The sequence below is a fragment of the Bos grunniens genome, chromosome 10, assembly GCF_055505025.1.
Source record: "Bos grunniens cultivar Pamir isolate PY7600 chromosome 10, Bosgru_T2T1.0, whole genome shotgun sequence".
Taxonomy (NCBI): Eukaryota; Metazoa; Chordata; class Mammalia; order Artiodactyla; family Bovidae; genus Bos; species Bos grunniens.
The window spans coordinates 17,700,441-17,725,387 of record NC_141174.1 but is presented as its reverse complement, the minus strand read 5'-3'; the positions used below and the strand labels follow the sequence as shown (position 1 = coordinate 17,725,387).

The 24,947-nt window shown below is 47.2% G+C and overlaps 1 protein-coding gene across 2 annotated transcripts; it reads left to right on the top strand.

Annotated features, from left to right (window-relative positions):
• The first annotated feature begins 764 nt into the window (after positions 1–764).
• Positions 765–7,809, top strand: VRTN (vertebrae development associated). 2 transcript variants are annotated; one of them, XM_086318908.1, is made up of 3 exons: positions 765–882; positions 4,568–4,672; positions 4,818–7,809. In XM_086318908.1, exon 3 carries the CDS (start codon positions 4,819–4,821, stop codon positions 6,919–6,921), a length of 2,103 nt encoding a protein of 700 aa, XP_086175034.1. In that variant the 5' UTR covers positions 765–882; positions 4,568–4,672; position 4,818; the 3' UTR covers positions 6,922–7,809. The 2 variants fall into 2 exon arrangements, with proteins under 2 accessions (XP_086175034.1, XP_086175033.1); XM_086318907.1 differs by lacking the exon at positions 765–882 and adding an exon at positions 948–1,083.
• The last annotated feature ends 17,138 nt before the right edge of the window (positions 7,810–24,947 follow it).

The window sequence follows — 24,947 nt, the reverse complement described above, 5'->3', positions numbered from 1 at the left end:
TGGGTCAGCATGAGCAGGGGGACTGAAGGGTAGGCAGGAGAGGTGTGGAGCCAGGCCGGGGGAGATGCTAGTCTTACAGAGGCCTGCCTGTGTGGCTCCCTTCATGCTTGTCGGGCTTGCTTTGTGAAGGATGGGGGTCCTTGGTGAGCCGGTGTGAAGTCCAGGGAGAGGCTGGCAGGGAGGGTGTCTGTTCTAGGTGCCAGAGACTTGTCAGCACTGTCTGCGCCTCTCTTAGCCCTGCCCAGAGCGCTGGCTCACTCCTTCTAAAATGTAAGGGACAGAGGCCAAACCTGAGCTTGAGACCCCGTCTGCTTGAAATAAGGAGATGGGGATGGTAGGGGAGGAAAGCAGGCCTTGGTGAAGGCGAGGCTTTGAATCGCCTGCAGAAGCTACCTGTGTCCATTCATCCATTCCTTGGCTCCAGAGCCCTTCTTGGGTGTCAGAGATGCTGGCTAGATGTTTTTGGATGTCCTGTTTCCTCCCCTTCCAACCTCAAGCCAGGGGAGCCTGTGTAGCCGGAGAGGCTTTGCCTCCTTGGTTTCACGCCTTTTCAGATTCCTTCTAATAATGGTGGGGCCAGGGGAGGCCAGCTGGGCAAGGCCCCTAGATTAGCTCTCACTTTCTGCACCTTATTCTACCAACGCACCTGGTAATTGCCAGCTCTGCTTGGCCTTGTATTTCCAGGGAGCCATCTCCGAAAAGACTGGTGCACCTGAACCCCATCAACCAATTGTCTACTTAAGTATGATTAAGCCTCCCCCTTCGGCCTCTGCCTTTCCCCACTGCCCCCTTCTCTGCTGGTCCAGACCCACCTGAGTTGTGAGGGTGCAGCGCCTCTCCGGGGAGCTACTTTTTCTCTGCAAGCTTTAGAGAAAAAAAGAAGTAGGGTATTACCTACTCACACCTCCTCTTACCTCTTTGGGGAAGAGAAAGGAATGAGCTAGGGTGGAATGGGGTGGGGCTGGGCCTTGGCCAGGTAGGTAGGGTGGGACAGGGGAGGGAGGAGGGTGGGGTTTGCACAGGAAGAAGTGTGATATATCTGGACGTGCTGGAGGGTATCTGGACCCTGCTGCGGGAGTTCAGGCAAGTCAACTTTCCCTTCCCGGACCTCAGTTTCCTTATCTGTAAAATGGCCAGATTTGTCTGAAAGCCCCAAGAATCCATGTGTTTCTGTATCCTTTAGGTAATGACCATTTCGGGCCCTGTATTTCCCTGGTTGGTGGAATTACAGTAGTTTTGAGGGGAGCTCTGGAGTCAGATTGCTTAGGTTTTGTAGTTTTAATAGCTTGTGGTCTTGGGAGTGTTATTTAATTTAACCCCCAAGCCTCTGTTTCTCTAAGTGTGAACTAAGAGTAGCCATCCTGGTGAAGGTGCAGGTGTGATGGAGTTGTAGCTCCTATGGAGGGAAAGTGAGAACCGCATATAAATAAAATTACTTCTGTAAAGCCTGAAGTCCAAATGCTCATCCAGTGCAAAGCCCACAGAAACTTGTAATCGGACAAGGTAACATCGTGCCCTGTTCCCCACATGGAAGAGCAGGAAGAATCACCCACATGATTTAATTGTCCCCTCTTTTTTGTTGAGATTTTGGTTGAATTACCTAAATGCACATAGTAAGCAGTAGGTAATGGTGGTTATTTTCATAATTTTGTTTGGAAAGTAGCAGAGCAGAGAGCTCATTTATATTCATCCGTATAGTAGCATTTACAAGTGTTATGCAAGAAAAACAAAACCCCCAGCATCTTTGTTGTCTGCCAGAATGAAAAAGCTCTTCTGTGTGTACAGTTTTTTCCTCAGGGCTCGATTTTTTATCGCATATGGAAGTATTCTTGCTGAAGTTTATCTCCTGAGTCAAAAAAAAAAATAAAGTTTTTTAAAAAGTAAATATAAAGTATATAAAAGATCAACAGATTAAAAGCTCAATTCCAGGGTCAAATAATATGGTACAAATAGAAATTCAGTGGGAGGTTAGATCAGATTTGTCACAAGAACATTAAAAAAAATCTACAGGTAAGAAATTTTTATCCAAAGCTGATTCTCATTACCCAGTTTTTAAAAAGCTCTCTTTTTTATGGGTATCAAGTAAAATTCTGGTGGTAAGCCTTTGCTTCTTTAAAAACTTTTTTTCACCTTTACTGAACCATAATTTACACCCAAACACATCCTTTTAAGAATGCAAGACACATTCCTTTCAGGTGTGCAGTGAGCTGGCAAATGTGTATACCCACACACAATTTTTAAACCCAAAGCTAATCTAAAGGAATTTATTAAACTCTAAGAACAGAGATCTGAGAAAGGTTAATGGTTTCCTTTTTAATTTAAAAAAGTGTCTGCAAAGGAATATTACTCTGTTTTGCAAAACACAGAAAACTTACCAGTAATTAGGAGGATTAGTTTGTCCTGAGAGGTGACTGGCATTTTAAGCTGGAGTAGATGAATCATGGGTCCTAAAGAGCATCAGGTTTCAACTACTGGCTGCGTCGCTTACGTCACCTGGGCAAATGGGGCCAGTGAGGCTCGTTTTGACGGTCTCAGTTTTTTCACCTGTAAGTTGGGGGTAATGGTGGTTCCCACCTTAAAGTTCAAGCGCCAGGATTGGGACAGTGCATGGCAAATAGTCAACCTTCCTTAGCAGATCTCTGTCAGCACAAGGGCTAGGCTGCTGCTAACTCTTTGAAAAGACCATCTCTGTCTCAGGTCAGCAGTTCTAAACTTTTTGGTCTTGGCCCCCTGTGTGCTCTTAAACACTGAAGACCCTGAAGAGCTTTTGTTTATACAGCTTACATTGGTCAACGTACATTACATTCAAACTTAAAACTTAGACATTTAGAAAAGATTTCTTTATGAAAAAGAACAAACCTGTTACATGGTAATGAATAATAGTTTTCATGAAAAGAAACTTTTCTAGAACAAAAAGTGTTTCGTGAGAACAAGTGCATCTTTTAGGTTTTTTATGTCTCTGTAATATCTGGTTTAACAGAAGATAAGTAGATGCTCATCTGCCTCTACATTTAATCTGTGGTGATACGTTATTTTGGTAGAAGTATATGAAGAAAATCCAACTTCATTCAGATACAGATGGACAGAGGGACAGGGGAAGGTCTTTTAACTTCAGTGCATGTAGAATCTTAGCTCCCCAACCAGGGATTGAACCCAGGCCACAGAGGTGAAAAACATCAAGTCCTAACCACTGGACCTTAGGAAATTTCTCTAGAAAGAGTATTTTGATAGCTTTTTCAGTGGATATTTTTTGACAACTATACCAAAATTTAACTGGTGGTAGTTCCTCAAACCTTAGTTATAATGCAGAATCTGAAACAATATTCAGGAACTTTGGTACCCTATTATATTAAAATCCTTTGCTTTCTTTTATACTTTGAAATGATCTGTGCCAGACTATTGGTTATTTGGGAAAGGGGGTTCATTGAGTGAAAGACCTTCAAATGCTGGCCATTCCATTACATAGTCTAAAAAGTTAGACGTGTTAGTGTCACCACTGATCCCATCAGAAAAATCTTTAGGTACTGGGAAGCTGTCAAGCTCACTGTAGTAGATACAAGTTTTTCAAAATTCTAATTTTCATATGAAAGCTCAAAAATTTTCCCTGACCATAAAGTTTTCCTTGAAGTGACAGGCTCACCTTATTCACTTTTGAGAAAAACATCTGTCAAATATATCCAAGTCTAAACAACTAATGCCACTTAATTTTTCTTTCAAGTTAAAAAACATTATTGTATGAAAAAACATCTAGTTCATCATGCAGCCCAAGCAGCTGTCACTTACTCGTTACATACCACTGTGCAGCAGAAATGCTGCCTGTATTTAAGGCTTGTGATTTAAAAAATAATAATCTTTGCTGCATCAAGGACATTTTGGAGTGGTACTAGCTTTCTTTTTCCCAACTGTGACTACATGGTGGTGAAGAACATAGTGATTTCTAGTTTGATCCATGCTGAGGTACTACTGTTTTACTCCAATGTTAACACAATTGCAAAAATCATATCTTAGTGATGTTTTCTTAGTATTATTATGAAAAGAGTTTAACTTGAAGCCCCTCTGAAAATCTCAGGGAACCCCAAGGGCCCATGGACTATACTTTAATACTTGTATTCTATAATATGCATAATACTAGAAATGTTGTCGCTCAGTCGTGTTTGACTCTTTTGTGACCCTATAGACGATAGCCTACTAGGTTTCTCTGTTCATGGGATTTTTCAGGCAAGAATACTAGAGTGGGTTGCCATTTTCCTTCTTCAGGGGCTCTTCTCAATCCAGGGATTGAACTCAAGTCTCCTGTGTCTTCTGCATTGTAGACGGATTCTTTACCTGCTGAGCCATCAGAGAATTCCCATAGTACTAGATAATACTCTAATATATAAGACCTAGCACTTTTGTGGTACTTTACTATGTGCCAGACACTTTTCTAAGGATGAATATATATATATATATGTGCATATGTATGTATATATATACACACACACCCATGTATCGCCATTTTTTACTTTGTCTCATTTATACACACAACAAGTCTATAAGGTACATTCTTTTATTGTCTCCCTTTTAACAGAAAAGGAACCAGAAGCACAGAGAGGTTGATGACTTGCTCAAGCTAATAGCAGAACCAGGATTCAAAGCCATTCTCCAAGATCGAGCTCTTCCTTTGTACCACTGGGTAATTAAACAAACCCCAGGCGGCACGTAGCCATTTTCTTCCATGGCAGAATGGGAGTAGACAGGCAGTATCTGGAGGGACAGGGCGCAGGAGTGTCATCCGGGTACCCGTCCTGACCTCTGCCCTCTCCCCTTTGCCCTGCTAGGATGACCTCTCGGGAGCAGCTGGTGCAGCACGTGCTGCAGGAGCTGCAGGAGGCGGTGGAGTCAGAGGGCCTGGAGGGTCTCGTCGGTGCCGCTCTGGAGGCCAAGCAGGTCCTGTCCTCCTTCGCTCTCCCCACCCGCCGTGGCGGGGGCCCCGGCCCCCAGGTGCTGGAGGTGGACTCGGTGGCCCTGAGCCTGTATCCGGAGGATGCGCCCCGGAACATGCTGCCGCTGGTGTGCCAGGGCGAGGGCAGCCTGCTCTTCGAGGCGGCCAGCCTGCTGCTGTGGGGTGACGCGGGCCTCAGCCTGGAGCTGCGGGCGCGCACGGTGGTGGAGATGCTGCTCCACCGCCACTACTACCTCCAGGGCATGATCGACTCCAAGGTGATGCTGCAGGCGGTGCGCTACTCCCTGCGCTCCGAGGAGTCCCCGGAGATGACCAGCCTGCCGTCCGCCACGCTCGAGGCCATCTTCGACGCGGACGTCAAGGCCACCTGCTTTCCCAGCAGCTTCTCCAACGTGTGGCACTTGTACGCCCTCGCCTCGGTGGTCCAGCGCAACATCTACTCCATCTACCCGCTGCGCAACCTCAAGATCCGGCCGTACTTTAACCGTGTCATCCGCCCGCGCCGCTGCGACCACACGCCCGCCACGCTGCACATCATGTGGGCTGGCCAGCCGCTCAGTGGCCACCTCTTCCGCCACCAGTACTTTGCACCCGTGGTGGGGCTGGAGGAGGTGGAGGCCGAGAGCGCCCACCCTGGCCCGGCTCCGCTGCCCCCGCCCGCCAAGACCTTGGAGCTGCTCAACCGCGAGCCTGGCCTCAGCTACTCGCACCTGGGAGAGCACTCCAGCGTCACTAAGAGCACCTTCTACCGCTGGCGGCGGCAGTCCCAGGAGCACCGGCAGAAGGTGGCCACTCGCTTCTCGGCCAAGCACTTCCTGCAGGACAGCTTCCACCGCGGGGGCGTCGTGCCGCTGCAGCAATTCCTGCAGAGGTTCCCCGAGATCTCCCGCTCCACCTATTACGCTTGGAAGCACGAGCTCGTGGGTTCTGGGGCCTGCCAGGCCCTGACCCCCACGGAGGAGCTGACGAAGCTGCCGGAGCGGCAGGTTGCCGAGGGGCTGGGATGCTCCTCGACGGCCGCGTCCAGCCCTGGCGTGGTCTTCATGCAGCGGGCCAAATTGTACCTGGAGCACTGCATTGCCCTGAATACTCTGGTACCCTACCGCTGCTTCAAACGCCGCTTCCCGGGCATCTCCAGGTCCACCTACTACAACTGGCGCCGAAAAGCTCTCCGAAGGAACCCCAGCTTCAAGCCAGTGCCGGCCCTCCTGGAGTCTGGGCCTCCCCAGCCAGTGCCGGTGGGCGAAAAGGCCTTGCTCCCTTGGAAGGGTGGTGAGGTCGGAGAGGGGGCAGCAAAAGCCACGGGTGGGGGCCCACCCGCTCCGCGGGCGTTCCTGCCCCTGAGGGTGCCGTTGTCCCGCTGGCAGAGGCGCCTGCGCAGAGCGGCCCGCAAGCAGGTGCTTGGTGGGCACCTCCCTTTCTGTCGCTTCCGTCTCCGCTACCCGAGCTTGTCGCCTTCCTCCTTTTGGGTCTGGAAGAGTCTGGCCCGAAGCTGGCCCGGAAGCCTGTCCAAGCTCCATATCCCGGCCCCCACCTTGGGCAGAGGGAGCAGGAAGGAGGCAGAGGAGAAAGAAGCTGGCAGGAATGTGATAGCTGCCGTGGCCCCCCCTGAAGGGACTTGGCCAATGGCAGCTTCTCCAGGGGAGGATCCAAGGAAGGCCACAGGAGGGCCTTCCAGAGAGGGGGCCCTGCAAGAGGGGCCCACGGCCCAGGGTCGGCCCCCCAGTGGGTCCCTGTCCAGTCACCCTGTGGTGACAGCAGCCGCGGCAGGGGGCCGGGACAGCCAGGTGCTGGTGATGGACATGTTGGCCACCACGAAGTTCAAGGCCCAGGCCAAGCTGTTCCTGCAGAAGCGCTTCCAGTCCAAGAGCTTCCCCTCCTACAAGGAATTCAGCACCCTCTTCCCCCTCACCGCCCGCTCTACCTACTACATGTGGAAACGCGCCCTCTACGATGGTCTCACTCTGGTGGACGGCTGACAGGGAGGTGTGCAAGGGGCTGGGAGGAAGGAGGACCACTTGGGAGAAGGTCAGAGGCCTGAGTCACCCCCTGGCTTGGCCAGGATCCCTTTTGCCTCCACGGTGTCTACCGTGACTCCGAGGGCAGCTTTGTGTTGTTTCCCAGCTCCAGGGCAGAGAGAGCCAGAGACCGGCCATCTGGCCTCCTGTAGACAGCTGCAGGACCAGGGATGTTCTCTTCAGTTGTTTACCATTCTTATTTTTATTATCGCGTCTTGGTTTTTTTAGTCTTTTGATTTAAGTGAGTTGGCTGGGCCCCCTTGCTCGTGTTGGAAGCTCTATGTATGTGGGGACCCGAAGGGAGGTTGGTTAGCTACAGCCGCTTTCAGGTTTTCCCAGGGACACAGGGAGTATTGTAGCGTGGCCATCTGTCCCATTGGGCAGAATATATGCCTTCAGTTTCTTTTGGGGGTTGGCACCCTCTTTACTCAAAGATGTTTCCCAAAGCAATGTTAGAGATCAGATGTGGAGCAGGTCATAACTTCTGCTTGGTGCCCCTAAGGGAGAGGGTGCCAGGTTCCATATGAGCAGAAGCAGAGATGAAGAAGGACCAAGGTTGACCTTTAGGGGAAGGTCCTGAGCCTGATCACTGAGGGCTGACCTGTTCATTGCGAGGAGTTTGGTAAAGGGCCAGGGGAGAGAGCCTTGGGTCCCTGCTTGCTGGTGCTTGGTGCATCTGCTGTGGACCCCTCAGCCCTTGGGGACCCCCATTTTTCTGTTGAGCTCTGCAGAGCCCATGCCCCGTCTCCAGTGAGAGACCACACAGGGGCCAGGCAGGTGAGAGACTGACTTTGCATTGTCCAAAATGAAGTTGGAAAACCAAAGAAATAAAGTGATGTGGTGCTCACAGCCCCTGGTCTCTGGTATTTGTTTTTGCTCTAAGTGACTGCTCCTTCCCATGTTCCCTTTGATTTAAGGGGACTGAGAGTGACCATTTCTTTTCCCAGGTCCAAGACTTGGACAGAGGGAATTGCTCTGGGGTTTCTGCTTAGAATTAGATGTTGACCTTGGATGTTCTTCCAGCTGGGGCAGGGCTTTGGCTGCCTGGAGAGATACTTCCCAACAAATGGGAGTTGTTTAGTTGTTCAGTAATGTCTGACTCTAGCCTGCCAAGCTCTGTCTGTGGAATTCTCTAATCAAGAATACTGGAGTGGGTTGCCATTTCCCTCTCCAAGGTATCTTCCTGACTCAGGGATCAAACCTGTGTCTCCTGCATTGGCAGGCAGATTCTTTACCTCTGAGCCACTTGGGAAGCCCCAACAATGGGAGAAAACTGGCCAACTCAGTATGCTCAGAGGCCAGGCCAGCATGAGTGTCAAGTCAGTGTCAGGCTTCTTTAGTCTTTGAAATGCACCCAGGCAGGCTAGGTCCAGTCGCAGGTGAGGAAACCAAGCCACAGCGTGGTTCACTCGCATGCCCCCTCCAGCATGGCGGAGTATTAAGGCCAGACTTTTGCTTGTTGCAATGCCGTGTCCCTGGAGGAGAAGTTCCCTTTGGCCCTTTCTCCTTGTGTCTAGGTATTCCGTAGTAGCTATCATCCTCCTGGTCTTGGGGAGTCATTGTTGGTTCTGCTATTTTTCACCCCCGCATTGGTGCATCAGCGAGTTCCATTGACTCTGACTCTAAAGTATGCCCCTCCCCTTCATGCTGCTGCCCCACCATCTCTCCTGGTCCACATCTCAGGTTCTCCCTGGCTCCTCCTTCCACTCCTGCCTTATACAATCCATTCTCCAGAGAGCAACCAGAGAGATCTGAAAGCGAAGTCGGGTTCTGTCACTTTCCTATCTGAAAGGTGTCAGCGGCTTCCCTTCACTCTTAGAATTCCTTGCATTGCCTTACACAGTCCTTCCTTCATAAACTGGGCCCTCTGTTGTCCTTACCGCCACATGCAGCCACGCTGGCTGGCTGATCTTGAGCGTGCTGTGCTTACTCTCGCTTTAAGGGCCTTCGCCTCTGTTCCTTTGGATTCTTTGCTCTCTGCCTGGAGTGCTTTGCCTTGTTATCTTTACAGGGCACGCTCCCTAACATTCAAATCTGAGTCACTGCCCCACATCCCATCTACATTCTCTACGTGGTGCTTATTCCCATCTGTTTTTGTTGTTTATTTACTTACTTGATTGTCTTATCCCCACACCTCCTTAACCGTATAAACCCCATGAAAAGCAGGGCTGTCCCTGGCCTGGTTTACACCACCATATCCCCAGCAGGTAGATTAGTTTCTGACCCACAGTAGGCACCACAGTTTGTTGAAAGAAGGAATGAATGAATGCAATGTGATGTCTCACTGTTAACTCTTCAGCTGCTTTTTTTTTTTTTTTTTTAAATCAAACTGAATCCTATTTCTTGTTGACCATTTTTCCCCCCATCCCTGCCCACCTCATCTAGGCCAGTGACTGCTCTCATCTCTGATTTTTGAATGGTTTCCAAATGGATTCTGCCTCCACTTGGACTATCCCATTTCAGCCTCCCTGACAAAGCCCAGAGTGATCTCAGTCAGACTCGCTACTGCATTTCCCATTACCCTTAGCACAAAACCCAAGCTCTGAGCCCCTACAACCTCTAGGCTTATTTTTCCCCACTGACCCCTCTTGGCACAGCCCTGGTACACACAGCCTCTGGTCCCTCTGTTGCCCTTACCACCCCTGCTTGCCCTTGCCCCCTACCTGCTTTTCCAGGAACCACGCAGCATTGTCATGGCGTGGCCATTGTTCTGTCTCTCACCCTGTGGGGTCTCTACTGAAACCCCAGTGGCATTGTAGTTGCTTGCTGCTGCTGCTACTAAGTCACTTCAGTCGTGTCCGACTCTGTGCGACCCCATAGATGGCAGCCCACGAGGCTCCCCGTCCCTGGGATTCTCCAGGCAAGAATACTGGAGTGGGTTGCCATTTCCTTCTCCAATGCATGAAAGTGAAAAGTGAAAGGGAAGTCGCTCAGTCGTGTCCAACTCTTCGAGACCCCATGGACTGCAGCCCACCAGGCTCCCCCATCCATGGGATTCTCCAGGCAAGAGTACTGGAGTGGGGTGCCATTGCCTTCTCTGAGTGTAGTTGCTTAGTAGTCTCTTAAAGTCCCTTACAGAAGGGATTGGACAGGTGAGGTTCCTGCCTGACCTGCGATGGCCACCTATAGCCAGCAGGTGGCACTCTGGTGCAGCAGGAGACAAAATCTCTTGTGTTCCTTATTTCCAACTCCAGTTTACCACTCTTAACTGCTGTAGCTGTCAGAAGGTGGCACCAACGTCCATCCTGAGAACTGCCTTGGCTGAGGACGTTGGATTTCCCTGTTTGCTCCCTTCCTAAACCCTCAATCAGAGCAGATCTGATGCCTGGAGCAGCATCTCACAAGAGAAGTAAAAATCACCTGGATCTCTCCCTGGGGGAGTATGGATTCCAGGGCCCTACCTGGACCTTCTGATTCTAATCTTAGACATCAAAGAAGCAGTAATATGCACAGGAGAGAGCTTTTCAACTTTGCCATGCCTCACTTTCTCCATCTGTAAAATAGGGATTGTAGAAATGCCTGCAATATTGCATGTTGTACACAGTAATGCTCAGTGAGGGTTTGTTATGTAACAATGACGTCCCTGGGAATCTAATTCCTGTGTTCTAGGAGGAAGCTAATGCCTAAGGAGGTTCTTGCTCAAGTTAGCCTCTGGATTAAAAATGCTCCTGTCCCAAGACGGGAAGGTCCCTTTGTCAGAGGCCAGCACTGAGCCTAAATCTACAGGGAGACAGTTTAGCTTCTCTTGGAAAAAAATTAAGAAAAATGATATGTCAATATTTATTGATTTCGAAAAGGTTTTGTTAAGTGTGGTTCAATTACTCTTCCGTAGAAAATCTGCTTCCTTTATAATCTGCTTAGAAAGGCAGAAATACCTAAGCAGTGGCCATATTTGCTAAGAATACTTCGTGCGGATTCTGAAGTTGACATTTGTTGAAATTATTTGCTGTTTTTTTTGGCACCACTTTCTATATCAGAAGCAAAGGTGGAAAGGAATTCTAGTGAGTGAACAATGTTTGAATAAAGGGAGAAAACAGAATATGTGAGGTTAGCTTTTCACAGTCTGTACTGTTGTAACAATGAGTTCTAAAATTTTGATTATAAAAACTTTACCCTAAAAAAGCAATCAGTTGAAACATGAATAACTAAAAAAAATTTAAGTACCCATCTATTTCCCTCTGGCCAGGGGGCAGGAGTCCTGTGTTTTAGTGGAGATGATCTTATTTACCTTGATGCTCAAGGTTGCTCCTCAAATATTTCCGAAGTCCAGCCGCACTCAGGCCCTTGGGTGGCTCATGGGCCCTGAGCATCACCTCATATCTCACCCCCCCGGCTGTTCCATTTTTGCCTCATTCTCACCAACTACCAAGCTGGACTCCTTCCCCCATCTTCCACCAATGTGCTCTTCTCAGCAGTTTTTACCATGGTTGCTGCCAGCGTCAGGTGATCAGATGACCTGGCCAGAAAGCTGGGTGTGCATCATCCTAGAATTTCCTCTCCCCAACATCGCCATCTCAGGCTTCCCTGGTGGCTCAGGTGGTAAAGAATCTGCCTGTAATGCAGGAGACTGGGATTTGATCCCTGGGTTGGGAAGATCCCCTGGGGAAGGAAACGGCAACCCACTCCAGTATTTTTGCCTGGAGAATTCTATGGACAGAGGAACCTGGTGGGCTACAGTCCAGTGAGTCGCAAAGAGTCGGACTCGACTGAGTGACTATCACTTTCACTTTTCACGTCTTTGTCTCAGCAGGACCATAGGAATGTTGCAAGCTTTTCGTATTTCCACACTGCTGGGTTATCACAGGAAAGAGAATTTGATTGGTTCAGGCCATCCTCATCCTTTCCTCTGAGCACAGGTCTCGTGCCAGGTCACATCTGAGGCTGCCCAAGTCTCGTCCAATCACCTGTGCCTGAGGTGCTGGATCAGCCTTGCTCGCCAGAGGGGTCTGGCAGATGTCATAGGCTCCTCTCCAGCAACCCATGATAGGCTGAGCCCTGTGCCACAAGCTGAGGATACAGAACCATTTGGTCTCAACTCTTGTCCTAGCAAAGGCCTCCGTTTACTGGCAGCTGAGATGTGACTCAGGCTTTCATATGCACACAGTGGGGTCACAAGGGAGCGAGGGCCGGCTTTGGCATTTCATAGCTCACCCTGAACCCCTCCCAGCTTGAAGCTTCCTAGGGCCGCCTCTTCTCCAGGGAATGTAGGCTGCCTGGTGGTCTCAGAAATGCCTCGATTACTCCTCAAAAGACGCTGGATGCTAGTTGTAAAAACTCGCCCCAGTTTGGTGACTGCCATAGGGTGACAGCAACCTGAAGGACAGGCTCCCTGCCACAAGGCAGTTGTTAAGGTGGGGCTGGAAGACTCTGGAGTACAGGTGAGGGGAACCTTCTCATGCCCTTCCCAACCCAGCATGCCTGTGGGTTGTCACTGGCAGGTTCCTGAATATTCCCTTTACTGGTTTAGCTCATGGAAAGGGAGGAGGAAGCTTTCAGGGAGATGAGAAGCAGCTGAAAGCAGGTTTAATGGTATAAAAAAATTTTTTTTTCCATGGAAAATGACTTTGAAAATAGCATGAAATCCACTTAGCTCTAGCGGCTCCTCCCTGCCAGGCAGAGAGAGAGCTGGAGGGGGACCAGGAGGGTATAACCAGGAGAGTTGGGGGCTGACAGCTGCTTGTCGATTACCCTCCCACCTGAGGACTCCAGGGGATGGCAGGGGGGAGACTGCTGGAGGTCCTCCCCAATCCTCACCTGGGCTAGGCTGCAGCTCCCAGGTTGCAGGCTCGGGGGAGGCGCAGGCTGTAAGGAGTCAGGGAGGTGTCTGGGGAGCGCCTGAGTGCCTTTGCGTTCTGACCCCCCAGCCCAGTCTGGCTCGGAAGGGTTGATGCAATTTTATGGCTTGGGTATTTTGACAGTAAGTCAAGCTCAGTTTCTAGGCCTTCTGACTTTGGGCAGAGTTATCTGTTGTCATTTAAGACAGAACTGAGGGACGGTGAGTGGGTATAGCTAGGCAAAGAGTCAGACACGGCTTAGTGACTAAACAACAACAACCCGTTGTCATTTAAGACAGTACTAAGGGGTGGCGAGCGGGTATAGCTAGGCTGCGTTGCAGTACCCAGGACAGGGACTGGTGGCTGTGGAGACTTCAGACCTCGCCTTTGTGGCAACAGGAGGGAGGCTGGTATCTTAGGGAGATCGAATACTTCATTCGTTCATTTGGTCCCCATTTGTTGAGGCCTGGAGGCAAGGGAGAGGAAGGATGCAAAGTTAAGACCTAGTGCTCCTTGGAGGTGTTTAGAAACACTGACCATCCAATTGGTTCTCCATCCCGAGTTCAAAGGTTCTCAGAGGTCTGGTAAGTGTTGTTGCTCAGTCACTTAGTCGTGTCTGACTCTTTGCAACCCCGTGGACTGCAACACGCCAGGCTTCCCTGTCCTATACCATCTCCTGGAGCTTGCTCAAACTCATGTCCATCGAGTCGGTGATGCCATCCAACCATCTGGTCTTCTGTCATCCCCTTCTCCTCCTGCCTTCAATCTTTCCCAGCATCAGGGTCTTTTCCAATGAGTCATTTCTTCGCATCAGGTGGCCTAAGTATTGGAGCTTCCACTTCAGCATCAGTCCTTCCAATGAATATTCAGGACTGATTTCCTTTAGGATGGACTGGTTTGATCTCCCTGCTGTCCAAGGGACTCTCAAGAGTCTTCTCCAAAACCACAGTTCAAAAGTATCAATTCTTCATCGCTCAGCTTTCTTTATAGTCCAACTCTCACATCCATACATGACTACTGGAAAAACCATAGCTTTGGCTGCTGCTGCTGCTGCTGCTGCTAAGTTGCCTCAGTCGTGTCTGACTCTGTGCGACCCCATAGATGGCAGCCCACCAGGCTCCCCCGTCCCTGGGATTCTCCAGGCAATAACACTGGAGTGGGTTGCCATTTCCTTCTCCAATGCATGAAACTGAAAAGTGAAAGTGAAGTCGCTCAGTCATGTCCGACTCTTAGCAACCCCATGGACTGCAGCCTACCAGGCTCCTCCATCCATGGGATTTTCCAGGCAACAGTACTGGAGTGGGGGTGCCATTGCCTTCTCTGATAGCTTTGGCTAGATGGACCTTTGTTGGCAAAGTAATGTCTTTGCTTTTTAGCATGCTGTCTAGGTTGGTCATAGCTTTTCTTCCAAGGAGCAAGCGTCTTTTAATTTCAAGCCTGCAGTCACCATCTGCAGTGATTTTGGAGCCCAAGAAAATAAAGTCTGTCACTGTTTCCACTGTTTCCCCATCTGTTTGCCATGAAGTGATGGTACCGGATGCCATGATCTTCGTTTTCTGAATGTTGAGCTTTAAGTCAACTTTTTCACTCTCCTCTTTCACTTTCATCAAAAGGCTCTTTAGTTCTTCTTTGCTTTCTGCCATAAGGGTGGTGTCATCTGCATATCTGAGGCTGTTGATGTTTCTCCCAGCAATCTTGATTCCAGCTTGTGCTTCATACAGGCCAGTGTTTCTCATGATGTACTCTGCATATAAGTTAAATAAGCAGGGTGACAATATACAGCCTTGACATACTCCTTTCCCGATTTGGAATCAGTGTTTTGTTTCATGTCCAGTTCTAACTGTTGCTTCTTGACCGGCACACAGATTTCTCAGGAGGCAGGTAAGGTGGTCTGGTATTCCCATCTCTTTCAGAATTTTCCAGTTTGTTGTGATCCACACAGTCAAAGGCTTTGGCATAGTCAATAAAGCAGAAGTAGATGTTTTTTCTGGAACTCTCTTCTTTTTCCGATGATCCAATGGATGTTGGCAATTTGATCTCTGGTTCCTCTGCCTTTTCTAAATCCAGGTTGAACATCTGGAAGTTCATGGTTCACATACTGTTGAAGCTTGGCTTGGAGAATTTTGAGCATTACTTTGCTAGCATGTGAGATGAGTGCAATTTTGCAGTAGTTTGAACATTCTTTGGCACTGCCTTTCTTTGGGATTGGAATGAAAACTGATCTTTTCCAGTCCTGTGGCCACTGCTGAGTTTTCCAAATTTGCAGGCATATTGAGTGCAGCACTTTCACAGCATCATCTTTTAGGATTTGAAATAGCTCAACTGGAATTCCATCACCTCCACTAGCTTTGTTTGTCATGATGCTTCCTAAGGCCCACTTGACTTTGAATTCCAGGATGTCTGGCTCTAGGTAAATGATCACACCATCGTGGTTATCTGGGTCATGAAGATTTTTTTTTTGTATAGTTCTGTGTATTCTTGCCACCTGATCTTAATATCTTCTGTTTCTGTTAGGTCCATACCATTTCTGTCCTTTATCAAGCTCATCTTTGCATGAAATGTCCCCTTGGTATCTCTAATTTTCTTGAAGAGATCTCTAGTCTTTTCCATTCTTTTGTTTTCTTGTATTTTGTTGCATTGATCACTGAGGAAGGCTTTCTTATCTCTCTTTGCTATTCTTTGGAACTCTGCATTTAAATGTGTATATCTTTCCTGTTCTCCTTTGCCTTTAGCTTCTCTTCTTTTCTCAGCTATTTGTAAGGCCTCCTCAGACAACCATTTTGCCTTTTTGCATTTCCTTTTCTCGGGGATGGTCTTGATCACTGCCTTCTGTACAGTGTCATGAACCTGCATCCATTGCTTCCATGTAAATAAATTTTTCAATACCATTTCTAGAGAGCAGGATTTTGAGACAGCCATTTGGCCCTGGCACCTTGATGAGGCCCCAAATCAACTAAAATATCAGCTTCTTAAAAAGTATCATCTCATTGTTGGTAGCTTGCGACTAGCCGTGATAGAGTAGTTGCACCACAGAAACTGGCAAATCCCACACATCAGCCAGATGTGGTGGGGTGCCCAGATGTCCTGTGACACCCCTGTGGTCTTTCTTCTCCCTGCAACACTCTTCCCTAGGTCTTTACAAGATGCCTCTTGTCAGCTTCAAGCCCAAGTCATATTGCCTGTTCAGAGAGGCCCCCTGACCCCCCACCTCACCTGGGCTCTGGTCACTCTGACCACATCCCTTCACGGCTGTCATCACCATGTGAAACAGCTGTTTTCTGGATCATGGTCCGTCTTCCTCACTGGAATGCCTGTCCCCCAAAGAGTGGGAACTCACCTGACTGGTTCCTTGCTTCATCCCTCGGACCAGAACAGGGCCTGGCACATGGAAGTTGCACAAAAGCACTTACTGGGTTAAGAAATAAGTGGGTTTGGAGTGGGAGTCCGGGTGTTTCTTCCTGGGCCCTCTGCCAGGGACTCCCTGTGTGGCTCTCAGTGGAAAGACTGGTGCCAGGCACTGGCATGCTCTTGGCCAGGCCACACTGGGGATGAGAAGGTGGAAGGAGGAAGAGGGGAGAAGGCGGGAAAGGAGAGGGAAGAAAAAAGTCTCTGTTGCTTTAGAAGCTCTTGCACTAGACGGGAATGGGTCAAACACATCAGATCCTTGTCTTGGGGGTAGGGTTGCCGGATTTAACAAGTGAAAATAAGATTAAATTAAATTTCAGATAAATAATTCTTTAATATATGTTCTGTGCAATATTTGAGACATACTAAAACATTATTCATTGTTTACCCAAAGTTAAGATTGAACTGGGTGTCCTGTGTTTTATCTGGCAGCCCTACTTGGAGAGTCGGCAGTGACGAGCTGGCAAGGTCTCCCTGAGCTCTCTGGTCTCATTAGCATTCTCTTGCCAGCTCTCTCTGTGGGAGATGGCAGAGGACCCCCGTACCCCCATCTTTCTCCCCATGTATCCAGAGAGATACTGAGCACCTTCACTTTGACCACCAAGTGGCTTTCACCTGAAGCGCATCTGGACCATGCTGTGGGCTGGCCGTGTTCAATGTGGCTGAGCATGACAATCACCTGGGTGCTTTTAAACTGGCTTTGCCCAGGCCTAGTCACAGGCCAATTCTATCAGAACCTCTGCGTGATCTCATTAACCTGCCTTGTGATTTTACCTTCTGAATATCTCTAAAATCTGCCCACTTCTCCCCATGTTTATCATCACATATTGGACTGTATTACGCCCTGAACCAACCTCCCACAGGTACATTCTAGCCTCTTCTAACCTGTTCTTCAGGTTGCAACAAAGAGGGCATTTTTGAAACATACGTCACTAAACACGTCATGTCCCTTGCTTAAAATCCTTCAATGCCATCCCTTTCTTTTCTTAGGAAAAAGATCAAAACAGTAGCTTTACAGTGGAGAAATGTGACAGACACCAATGAGATCAAGTGATTGAGGTTAATAATACTAGGAATAAGACATACAACTTCTATGGAAGTCTTGCCAGAAATTCATAATTTGGTCTAACCCCGAGGAAACATCAGACAAGCTGAAACTGAGAGACATTCTACATAATAAATGATGAGTACTCTTCAAAAGTCTGAAGGTTTTGAAGAATAAAACTGAAAATGTTACAGATTGGAGGAGACAAAGGAGACACAATAAACAAATGGGATGTGGACTCTGGACTGGATTCCGGAATAGGAAAAGGAGATTAGGGGGAAATGGGTGACATTTGAATAAGCGCTGTAGTTTGTTTAGTAGGATCATACCAATGCTATTTTCCTGGTTTTGAGAACTGTACATACTCATGTGAGTTGCTAGTCTTAGGGGAAGTTAGGTGAAGGATAGATGGGAATTCTCTGTACTACCTTTGCAACTTTTCTGTAAGTTGAAAATAGTTTCAAAATAAAAGGTTAAAAAGAAAATCCTTAACATGGCCTCAAGAGCTCAGCATTGCCTAGCCCTGGACTGCCTTTTCCATAGTCTCTGATCTCTTTCCCTGATGTACAAGTCTTTCACATGCTCTGGCCTTTCAGAGAGAATATTTCTCTACTTGCAATGCTTCCCCAACCCCATTTTCCCTGCTCAGACCTGCAGAGTCCAACCAACCCCCACTCTCCGCCCCCCGCTGGGGCCTGCCCATTTCCTGGTCTCTGTCTCCTTTTAAAATTGAAATATAGTTGCCCTTGGACTGCAAGGAGATCCAACCAGTCCATCCTAAAGGAGATCAGTCCTGGGTGTTCATTGCAAGGACTGATGATGAAGGTGAAACTCCGATACTTTGGCCACCTGATGCGAAGAGTTGACACATTGGAAAAGACCCTGATGCTGGGAAAGATTGAGGGCAGGAGGAGAAGGGGACGACAGAGGATGAGATGGTTGGATGGCATCACTGACTCAACGGACATGGGTTTGGGTGGACTCTGGGAGTTGGTGATGGACAGGGAGGCCTGGAGTGCTGCAGTCCATGGGGTCGCACAGAGTTGGACACGATTGAGTGACTGAACTGAACTGAACTGATGGTTGATTTACAATCTTGTGTTGGTTTCAGGTGTAAAGCAAAGTAATTCAGCAAGCATACATATATATTATTTTTCAGATGATTTTCCCTTATTGATTATTATAAGACATTAGTTCCCTGTGCTATACAGTAGGTCCTTGTTATTTATCTGTTTTACATATAGTAGTGTGTATATGTTAGTCCCAAACTCCTAATTTGTCCCTTCCCCTGTTTTCCCTTTGGTAACCACAAGTTTATGTTCCATGTGAGTCTATTTCTGTTTTGTAAATAAGCTTATTTGTATCATTTTTTAAATTCCACACACAAGTGATGTTATATGATATTTGTCTTTGTCTGGTTTACTTCACTGAGCATGCTAATCTCTAGATTATCCATATTGGTGCAAATGGCATTATTTCATTATTTTTTATGGCCGAGTAATATTCTACTGAATACACCACATCCTCCGCCTTCCTGGCCTCTTATGAGCCTTGCCATCCTGGTTCCCATGGGCTGTCACAGCCCTCACAGCAGTTTCTCAGCGCAGTAAGGCAGTGGCTCTTATTCTTAGAATCACCTGGGGGAATGGTGAAAACTTCTGGTGCCTTTGATGGAGTGTGAATAGATCTAAGCATTGAGGAAAACTCTATGGCAATATCTATTAAGGATATTTAATAGATGAACATATATATCCCCTATGACCTGGGAATTCTACTCCTAAGTATTAAGATATACCTAAGAGAATGTAAACAAATGTTTGGCAAAAACATTGCACTTTCATAATACCTAATACCTGCACATAACTGGAATGCCCATCACTGGTAAAATGGATAAATTGTGGCAGACTTATACAACGGAACACCATGCAATAATGAGAATGATGTTCCTCGCTGTACCCGACAATACCGACCAACCTCAAAAACAACGTTGAAGTGAGGAAGCCAGAAGCAAAAGGGAATGATTCCACTTACATAAAGTTCAGGCACAATTTATGCTTTTAGAAATCAGGATAATGGTTACCTTTGGAGAGAGGCTTGAGGAGGGTTTCTGGGGGCGTTGGGAATGCTTTTTCTTAAATTGAATTCTGGGTATGTTCAGCCTGTGAAAATTAGTCAAACTTAGTACACTGAGGTTTGTGTACTTTTCTGTATATGTATTTCAATCAAAAGTTAGTAAAATATGGATGCTTGGGTTGAAAAATACCTCTAGGGAAACCAACAGGCAAGCTACAGATTGGGAGAAAACTATTTATAAAACATCTGACAGAAAACTGATATCCGGGACATCTCATAAAAGTTGATGAGAATGATCTGGCAGTGTCTTAAAACAACGAAATAAACACCTACCCTACAACCCAACATTTTCACTTCAAGGTATTTACCCAAAGAAATGAAAATGTATGTCCACAAAAAGATTTGTGTAGGAATGTTCATAGAAACATAGTAACTCCAAACTGGAAACAACCCAAACGCCTATAAAGAGAATGGATAAATAAACTGTTGTTTATACAAAGAGCACTATTCAGCAATGAAAAGGAACGGACTGACACATACAACATGCTTAAATATCAAAAACACTGCGCTGAGTGAAAGGAGCCTAATGTAAGCCAGCTTATACTGTACGATTCTATTTCTGTGAGATTCCAAAATAGGCAAATCCAGTCTATCTTAGGAAAAAAACAGCAAGAGATTGTCTCTGCACGGGGTGGCCTTGGGACAGACAAGGATTAGCAGGAAAGGGAATAGGGAACTTTCTGGAGTGACAGTAGTCTTCTAATAGCTTGATAGGGGTTCAGATTACACAGGTGCCTGACATTGTCAAAGCCCAACAAATGTACCCTTAAGATTTTTGCAGTTCATTGTGACATGAATTTTATATAGAAAGTAAAAAATAATACTGTAGCCAAACATTGAACTCTAGTTGATGACATGCATGCTGAAGTATTTAGAGAGTAGTGGATAGATGTCTATGATTCATTTTGAAATACATCAAAAAATTGGGAGGAGGACTTCCCTGATGGTCCAGGGGTTAAGAATCCGCCTTGCAATGCAGAGGATGTAGGTTTGATCCCTAGTCAGGGAACCAGTTGGGATCCCACATGTTGCAGAGCAACTAGAGAGCCTGTGCACCACAACAGAATATCCCCAGTGCTGCAGCTGAGAGCCAAGGCAGCCAAATACATCAGTAGTAAAGTGAAAACATTAAAAATTAGGTGGGATTGATAGGTAAACTAACAATGGGAGAGCCTAGGTGGGTGTTCACTGTAAAATTCTTTCAATTTTTCTATATGTTTGAAACTTTTCTTATAATAAAATGTTGGGAGACATAAAATGTCCCAATGAAGTCTCTTCCAAGAAGTACTGGGTCTTGCTTAAAATATACCACTTTTAAACATCCAGGCTTCTATATTTAATGCCAAAGATGGTATTTAAATGCTGAAGAAGATTACAGGTCTGTCCTATTTAATAATGTTGGCTATGGCATCATCTATGTTGTAGATATAGGAAATAAGTGACAAATGAAATAACAAGCTATCAACAAAAAATGCACTGATGCATTGGTCCTACCCCTGAGTCCTAATCATTCATTTGGGGTGAGAGTGGGAATCAAGATTTTAAAAACTTCTCTACGTGGTCATAAGGTATAGCCGGGTTAAGAACCACTGATGGAAAGCCAGCATTTTGGCTTAGTCACAGGGCCCAACATAGTCCCCGACACAAAGTAGGTGTTGAAGAGATATAAAAAATATTAGTTGAATGAAAGATTGACTGATTGAAAGAGAGAATAAACGTGCTGCAAGGAATGTGTGCATCTTGGGCCATCGGTAATAATGTGCTGTGAGGGACTTCCCTGGTGGTCCGGTGGTTAAGAATCTGCCTGCCAATGCAGGGGACGTGGTTCTATCCCTGGTCTGGGAAGATCCCACATGCTGTGGAGCAACTAAGCCCATAAGCGGCAACTACTGAAGCCCGTTCTCTAGAGCCTGCATGTGCTGTAACTAGAGAGTAACCCATGCTCACTGCAAATAGGGAAAGCCTTTGAGTAGCAGTGAAGACCCAGCACAGCCAAATAATAATAATAATAACATGATATAAAAAAATAAAAACAATACAATAGGCATCAGTGGTATTAAGTTTTGGGATGGGGAGAGAGGCAAAAAGAGAGGCCCTGGAAATGAAGGGTAGGGAAACTGGATTACTGATGGGGCACAGGTGATAAGGCTCATTTTCCAGTTAGAGGTAAGTGGACCCCAGTCACCCCAGAACCAGAGGTGAAGAGGTAGGTGAGTGCCTTGGGGAGCCCTAGCAGGCCCTGTGATGAGGGAAGGGGTTTGGTGTGGTCTGTGGTTCTCAGGCTTGGGAGTCAAAGTCCCACTCCGTTCCACACCAGACGGCCCTGAGCTTGGCGGGGCTCAGAAGCCTAGCATGGACCCCGCTCCCTGGAGGATTGGTCAGCTGTGTGGCTTTGGGCAGCCATTTCAGCTCCCAGTTATGAACTGCAGGCAACAGTAGCTACTCTGCTTTCCTCAGGGGGCACTGGGACCTTCTGGGTGATATTTGGGTGATACCACCCTACTTGGGTGATATTTGCGTTCATTCACTTGTTACGTACCAACTGTAGATCAGATTAGGTTCTGGCCCTCCGGTCGCACAAAACCTGTGTGGGTGAGGAGATGGGAACAGATGAGCTACACAAAGAGACAATTATGATATGCAACATTGACCCTGGAAGACTGTGCTAAGTGGAAGACGTGATTAAGCGATTATACGTGTCTAGAGGAGAGAGGCGGCTTCTGCATGGTGAGGAGGAAGAGTTCCTGAAGTGGAAGGAGGAAGGGGGAACCTAGGATCAAAAAGGCCTGGAACCAACAGGGCTCTGAGAAACGCTGGTGTCGTGGGCAGAGAATAAGGCCAGAGCAGGTGTGGGGTCAGACTCCGGGGGGTGGTGAGGGGTTCGGGCACGTCTTGGGGGGGCCACAGTGGATGGTTCCAGCAGGTTCTGTGGTCCGAGGTGGCCCTCAGGAGCTCTGGGAGGCCTGAAGTTGTGGACAAAACTGCATGTACAGATGTGCCTCTTCTCACATCCCCGGGGGTCTGGGTCTCCCAGGTGGTGAAGTGAACTGTTGGCCGAGCTGATGATTGTTGGTCCCCTCCAGCCCCCTGCCTTCCAGTCAGGCTGACTCCTCTCTCCTCCCGAGCACGGTGCTGGTTCCAGGCCGTGTTTGCTGCCTGAACCACCTGTTCTCCACCTGCCTCTTGTCGCATCCTGTCTCCTCACGGCGTCCAGGAGCCGTCCCCAGCTGCCTTTACCGCCTGGGCCCCTCCCGAGGGAGTCACCGTCATTCGGCTCCCGTGTTGGGGTCTGCAGGTCTTCTCTCCATACAGAGGGCCTCGCCTGTGGCCTCCGCCCCCTAACAACCTGCTTCCGTCCTGTTCCACCCCTTCCCTCTCCTGACATAGCTCTCAAATGTCACTGATGAGTGACGAGCGATGTCCCAGGTGCCAAATCTGAAGTCACCTCAGGGCACTGCTCTTTCTTCCACCCCCTCCTCCTCCTCATCTTCTGAAAAGCTCTCCTCTCTTGACCTCCCTGACATTGCGCCTGCCTGTCTGAAATCTCCTCCTACTTCTAAGATCACGGCTTTTTCTGTTTCTCTTTCTGACTTTTCTGTGTTTTTCCTTACCTTTAAAACTGCGAGTTAAAAAATAGAACTAATTCACACACTTGGGGGAAAAAAAATCAAAACAGAACAAAAGAACATATAGTGAAAGTAACTTCTTCCTCCCATGATTTTCAATTCTCCAAAATCTCTCTCCAGGAGCAAATTTGAAGTCCTTCCAGAAAAATGCCATCCCATACAGTAGCCACTAGCTATCCCTGACTAATGAGCACTTAAAATGTGGCTAATTTGAATTCAGATATGTTGTAAGTATAAGACACATGCCTGATCAAATTTAGTACAAAAAAGTATAAAATATCTCATCAATAACTTAAAGACACAATTATAATTCAAGAAAGCTAGAAAATAATTTTAAAATATTGATGAGATGTTAAGATGATGTGATTTGGGATATGTTGGCTTAAAAATATATCAAAATTAATCTCACCTGTTTCTTCTTATGTTGTCTAACGGAGATACCGAAAAAAAAATGTAAATAACTTATAAGACTTGTGCTTGCAGCTAACATTATAATTTATTTGACAGCACCATTCTAGAGCTAGACTCTGCATTTATTTATAAATATACATGTATTCCTTTAACAACACAATATGTACACAAATAGCACAGTATGCAAACTTCTAAAAGTTTCTTGTTGCCCTCAACCGTCTTTCTCAGAGATCAGGAGCATTTTACAGACAATGAAACTGAGGCTCAAAAGCCCAAGAGACTTTCCCATGGTCAGTGGTGTGGGTCTCTTTCCCCCTTTAGAGTACTCGCTTCTAAGAGTCAGGCTCCATTATCATATCTGTTTTACATCTGTTGTGAGCTCAAGCTGCCACCCCTCTATAGTCGATATATATGAGTCATCATGACACAATAGTATTGAAATTTGTAGTTTCATAGTTGATCTCCTTTAAAGATCCCAGCAGCCCTTAAGGTAGGTTGCTGCCTCTTGACATCAGTGTTTCCCCTGTGCCACTGACTTCCCTCAGAGCCCACACCTGCTCCACTCTGGCCCCTGGCTCGAAGTACTGCTCAGGGAGGTATGACCAGGAGGGCCCCCTGAGTGTCCCAGGCAGACAGCTTACCAGGTGGTGGAGCATTCATCTTCTGGATCCAGGATCGGGGCTCAGATGCCAACTCCACCATTCTTACCTATGTGACCCTGAGCAGTGGATTTTGCCTCCTCTGAATGAGTCATCGTGAAAGTCCTACCTCAGAGACATTGAGAGTGAGGGGGAAAGAAAGCCATCAGTGCTTAGGCTAGTCCAGAGATGGAGCCTGTGTTTGTGGATCCAGCTACCTTACTTCATGTAGAGCTGTGGAAAGTTGTGTGCAATCAGGGCCTGAGAACTTGCAAGCACCTCTTTCGTTGTACTGTCCGTATTTTATAAGCTTCTGCTACCAAACATATTTTATCAGATGGTGTGGTCTTATCACAGATTTGGAAAAGCTTTTAAAAACAACTCATGGTCTGTGATGACCTGGGGCTGGGGTGGGGGGTTGGTGGGTGGGGTGGGAAGCAGGCTCAAGAGGGAGGGGATCTATGTATACACAGAGCTGATTCACATTGTTGTACAGCAGGAATTAACACAACAGTGTAAAGCAGTTATACTCTCATTTAAAAAAGAAAAAAAAAACCCTGCAGCTCATGGTATCAGTCGACAAGTAGATAGACAAACTGCATATCCATGCAGTGGGATATTGTTCGGCCATAAAAAGAAATAAGCACTGATAAACGCTACAGTGTGGATGAGCCTCGGAACATTGTGCTAAGTGAAAGAAGCCAGACACAAAAGCTCACGTAGTGTATGATTCCATTTATTTGAAATATTCATAATAGGTAAATCCATAGGGAGAGAGTGCAGATAGGTTGTTGCCAGGAGCTGGAGAGAGAGGAATAAAGAGCAGCTACTTAAGATATGAGGTTCGTTTTGGGGGTGATGATGATGCTTTGGAACTCGATAAAGGTGGTGGTTGCACAACATTATAAATGCACCAAGTGCCACTGAATTATTCAGTTAAAATGGTTAATTTTAT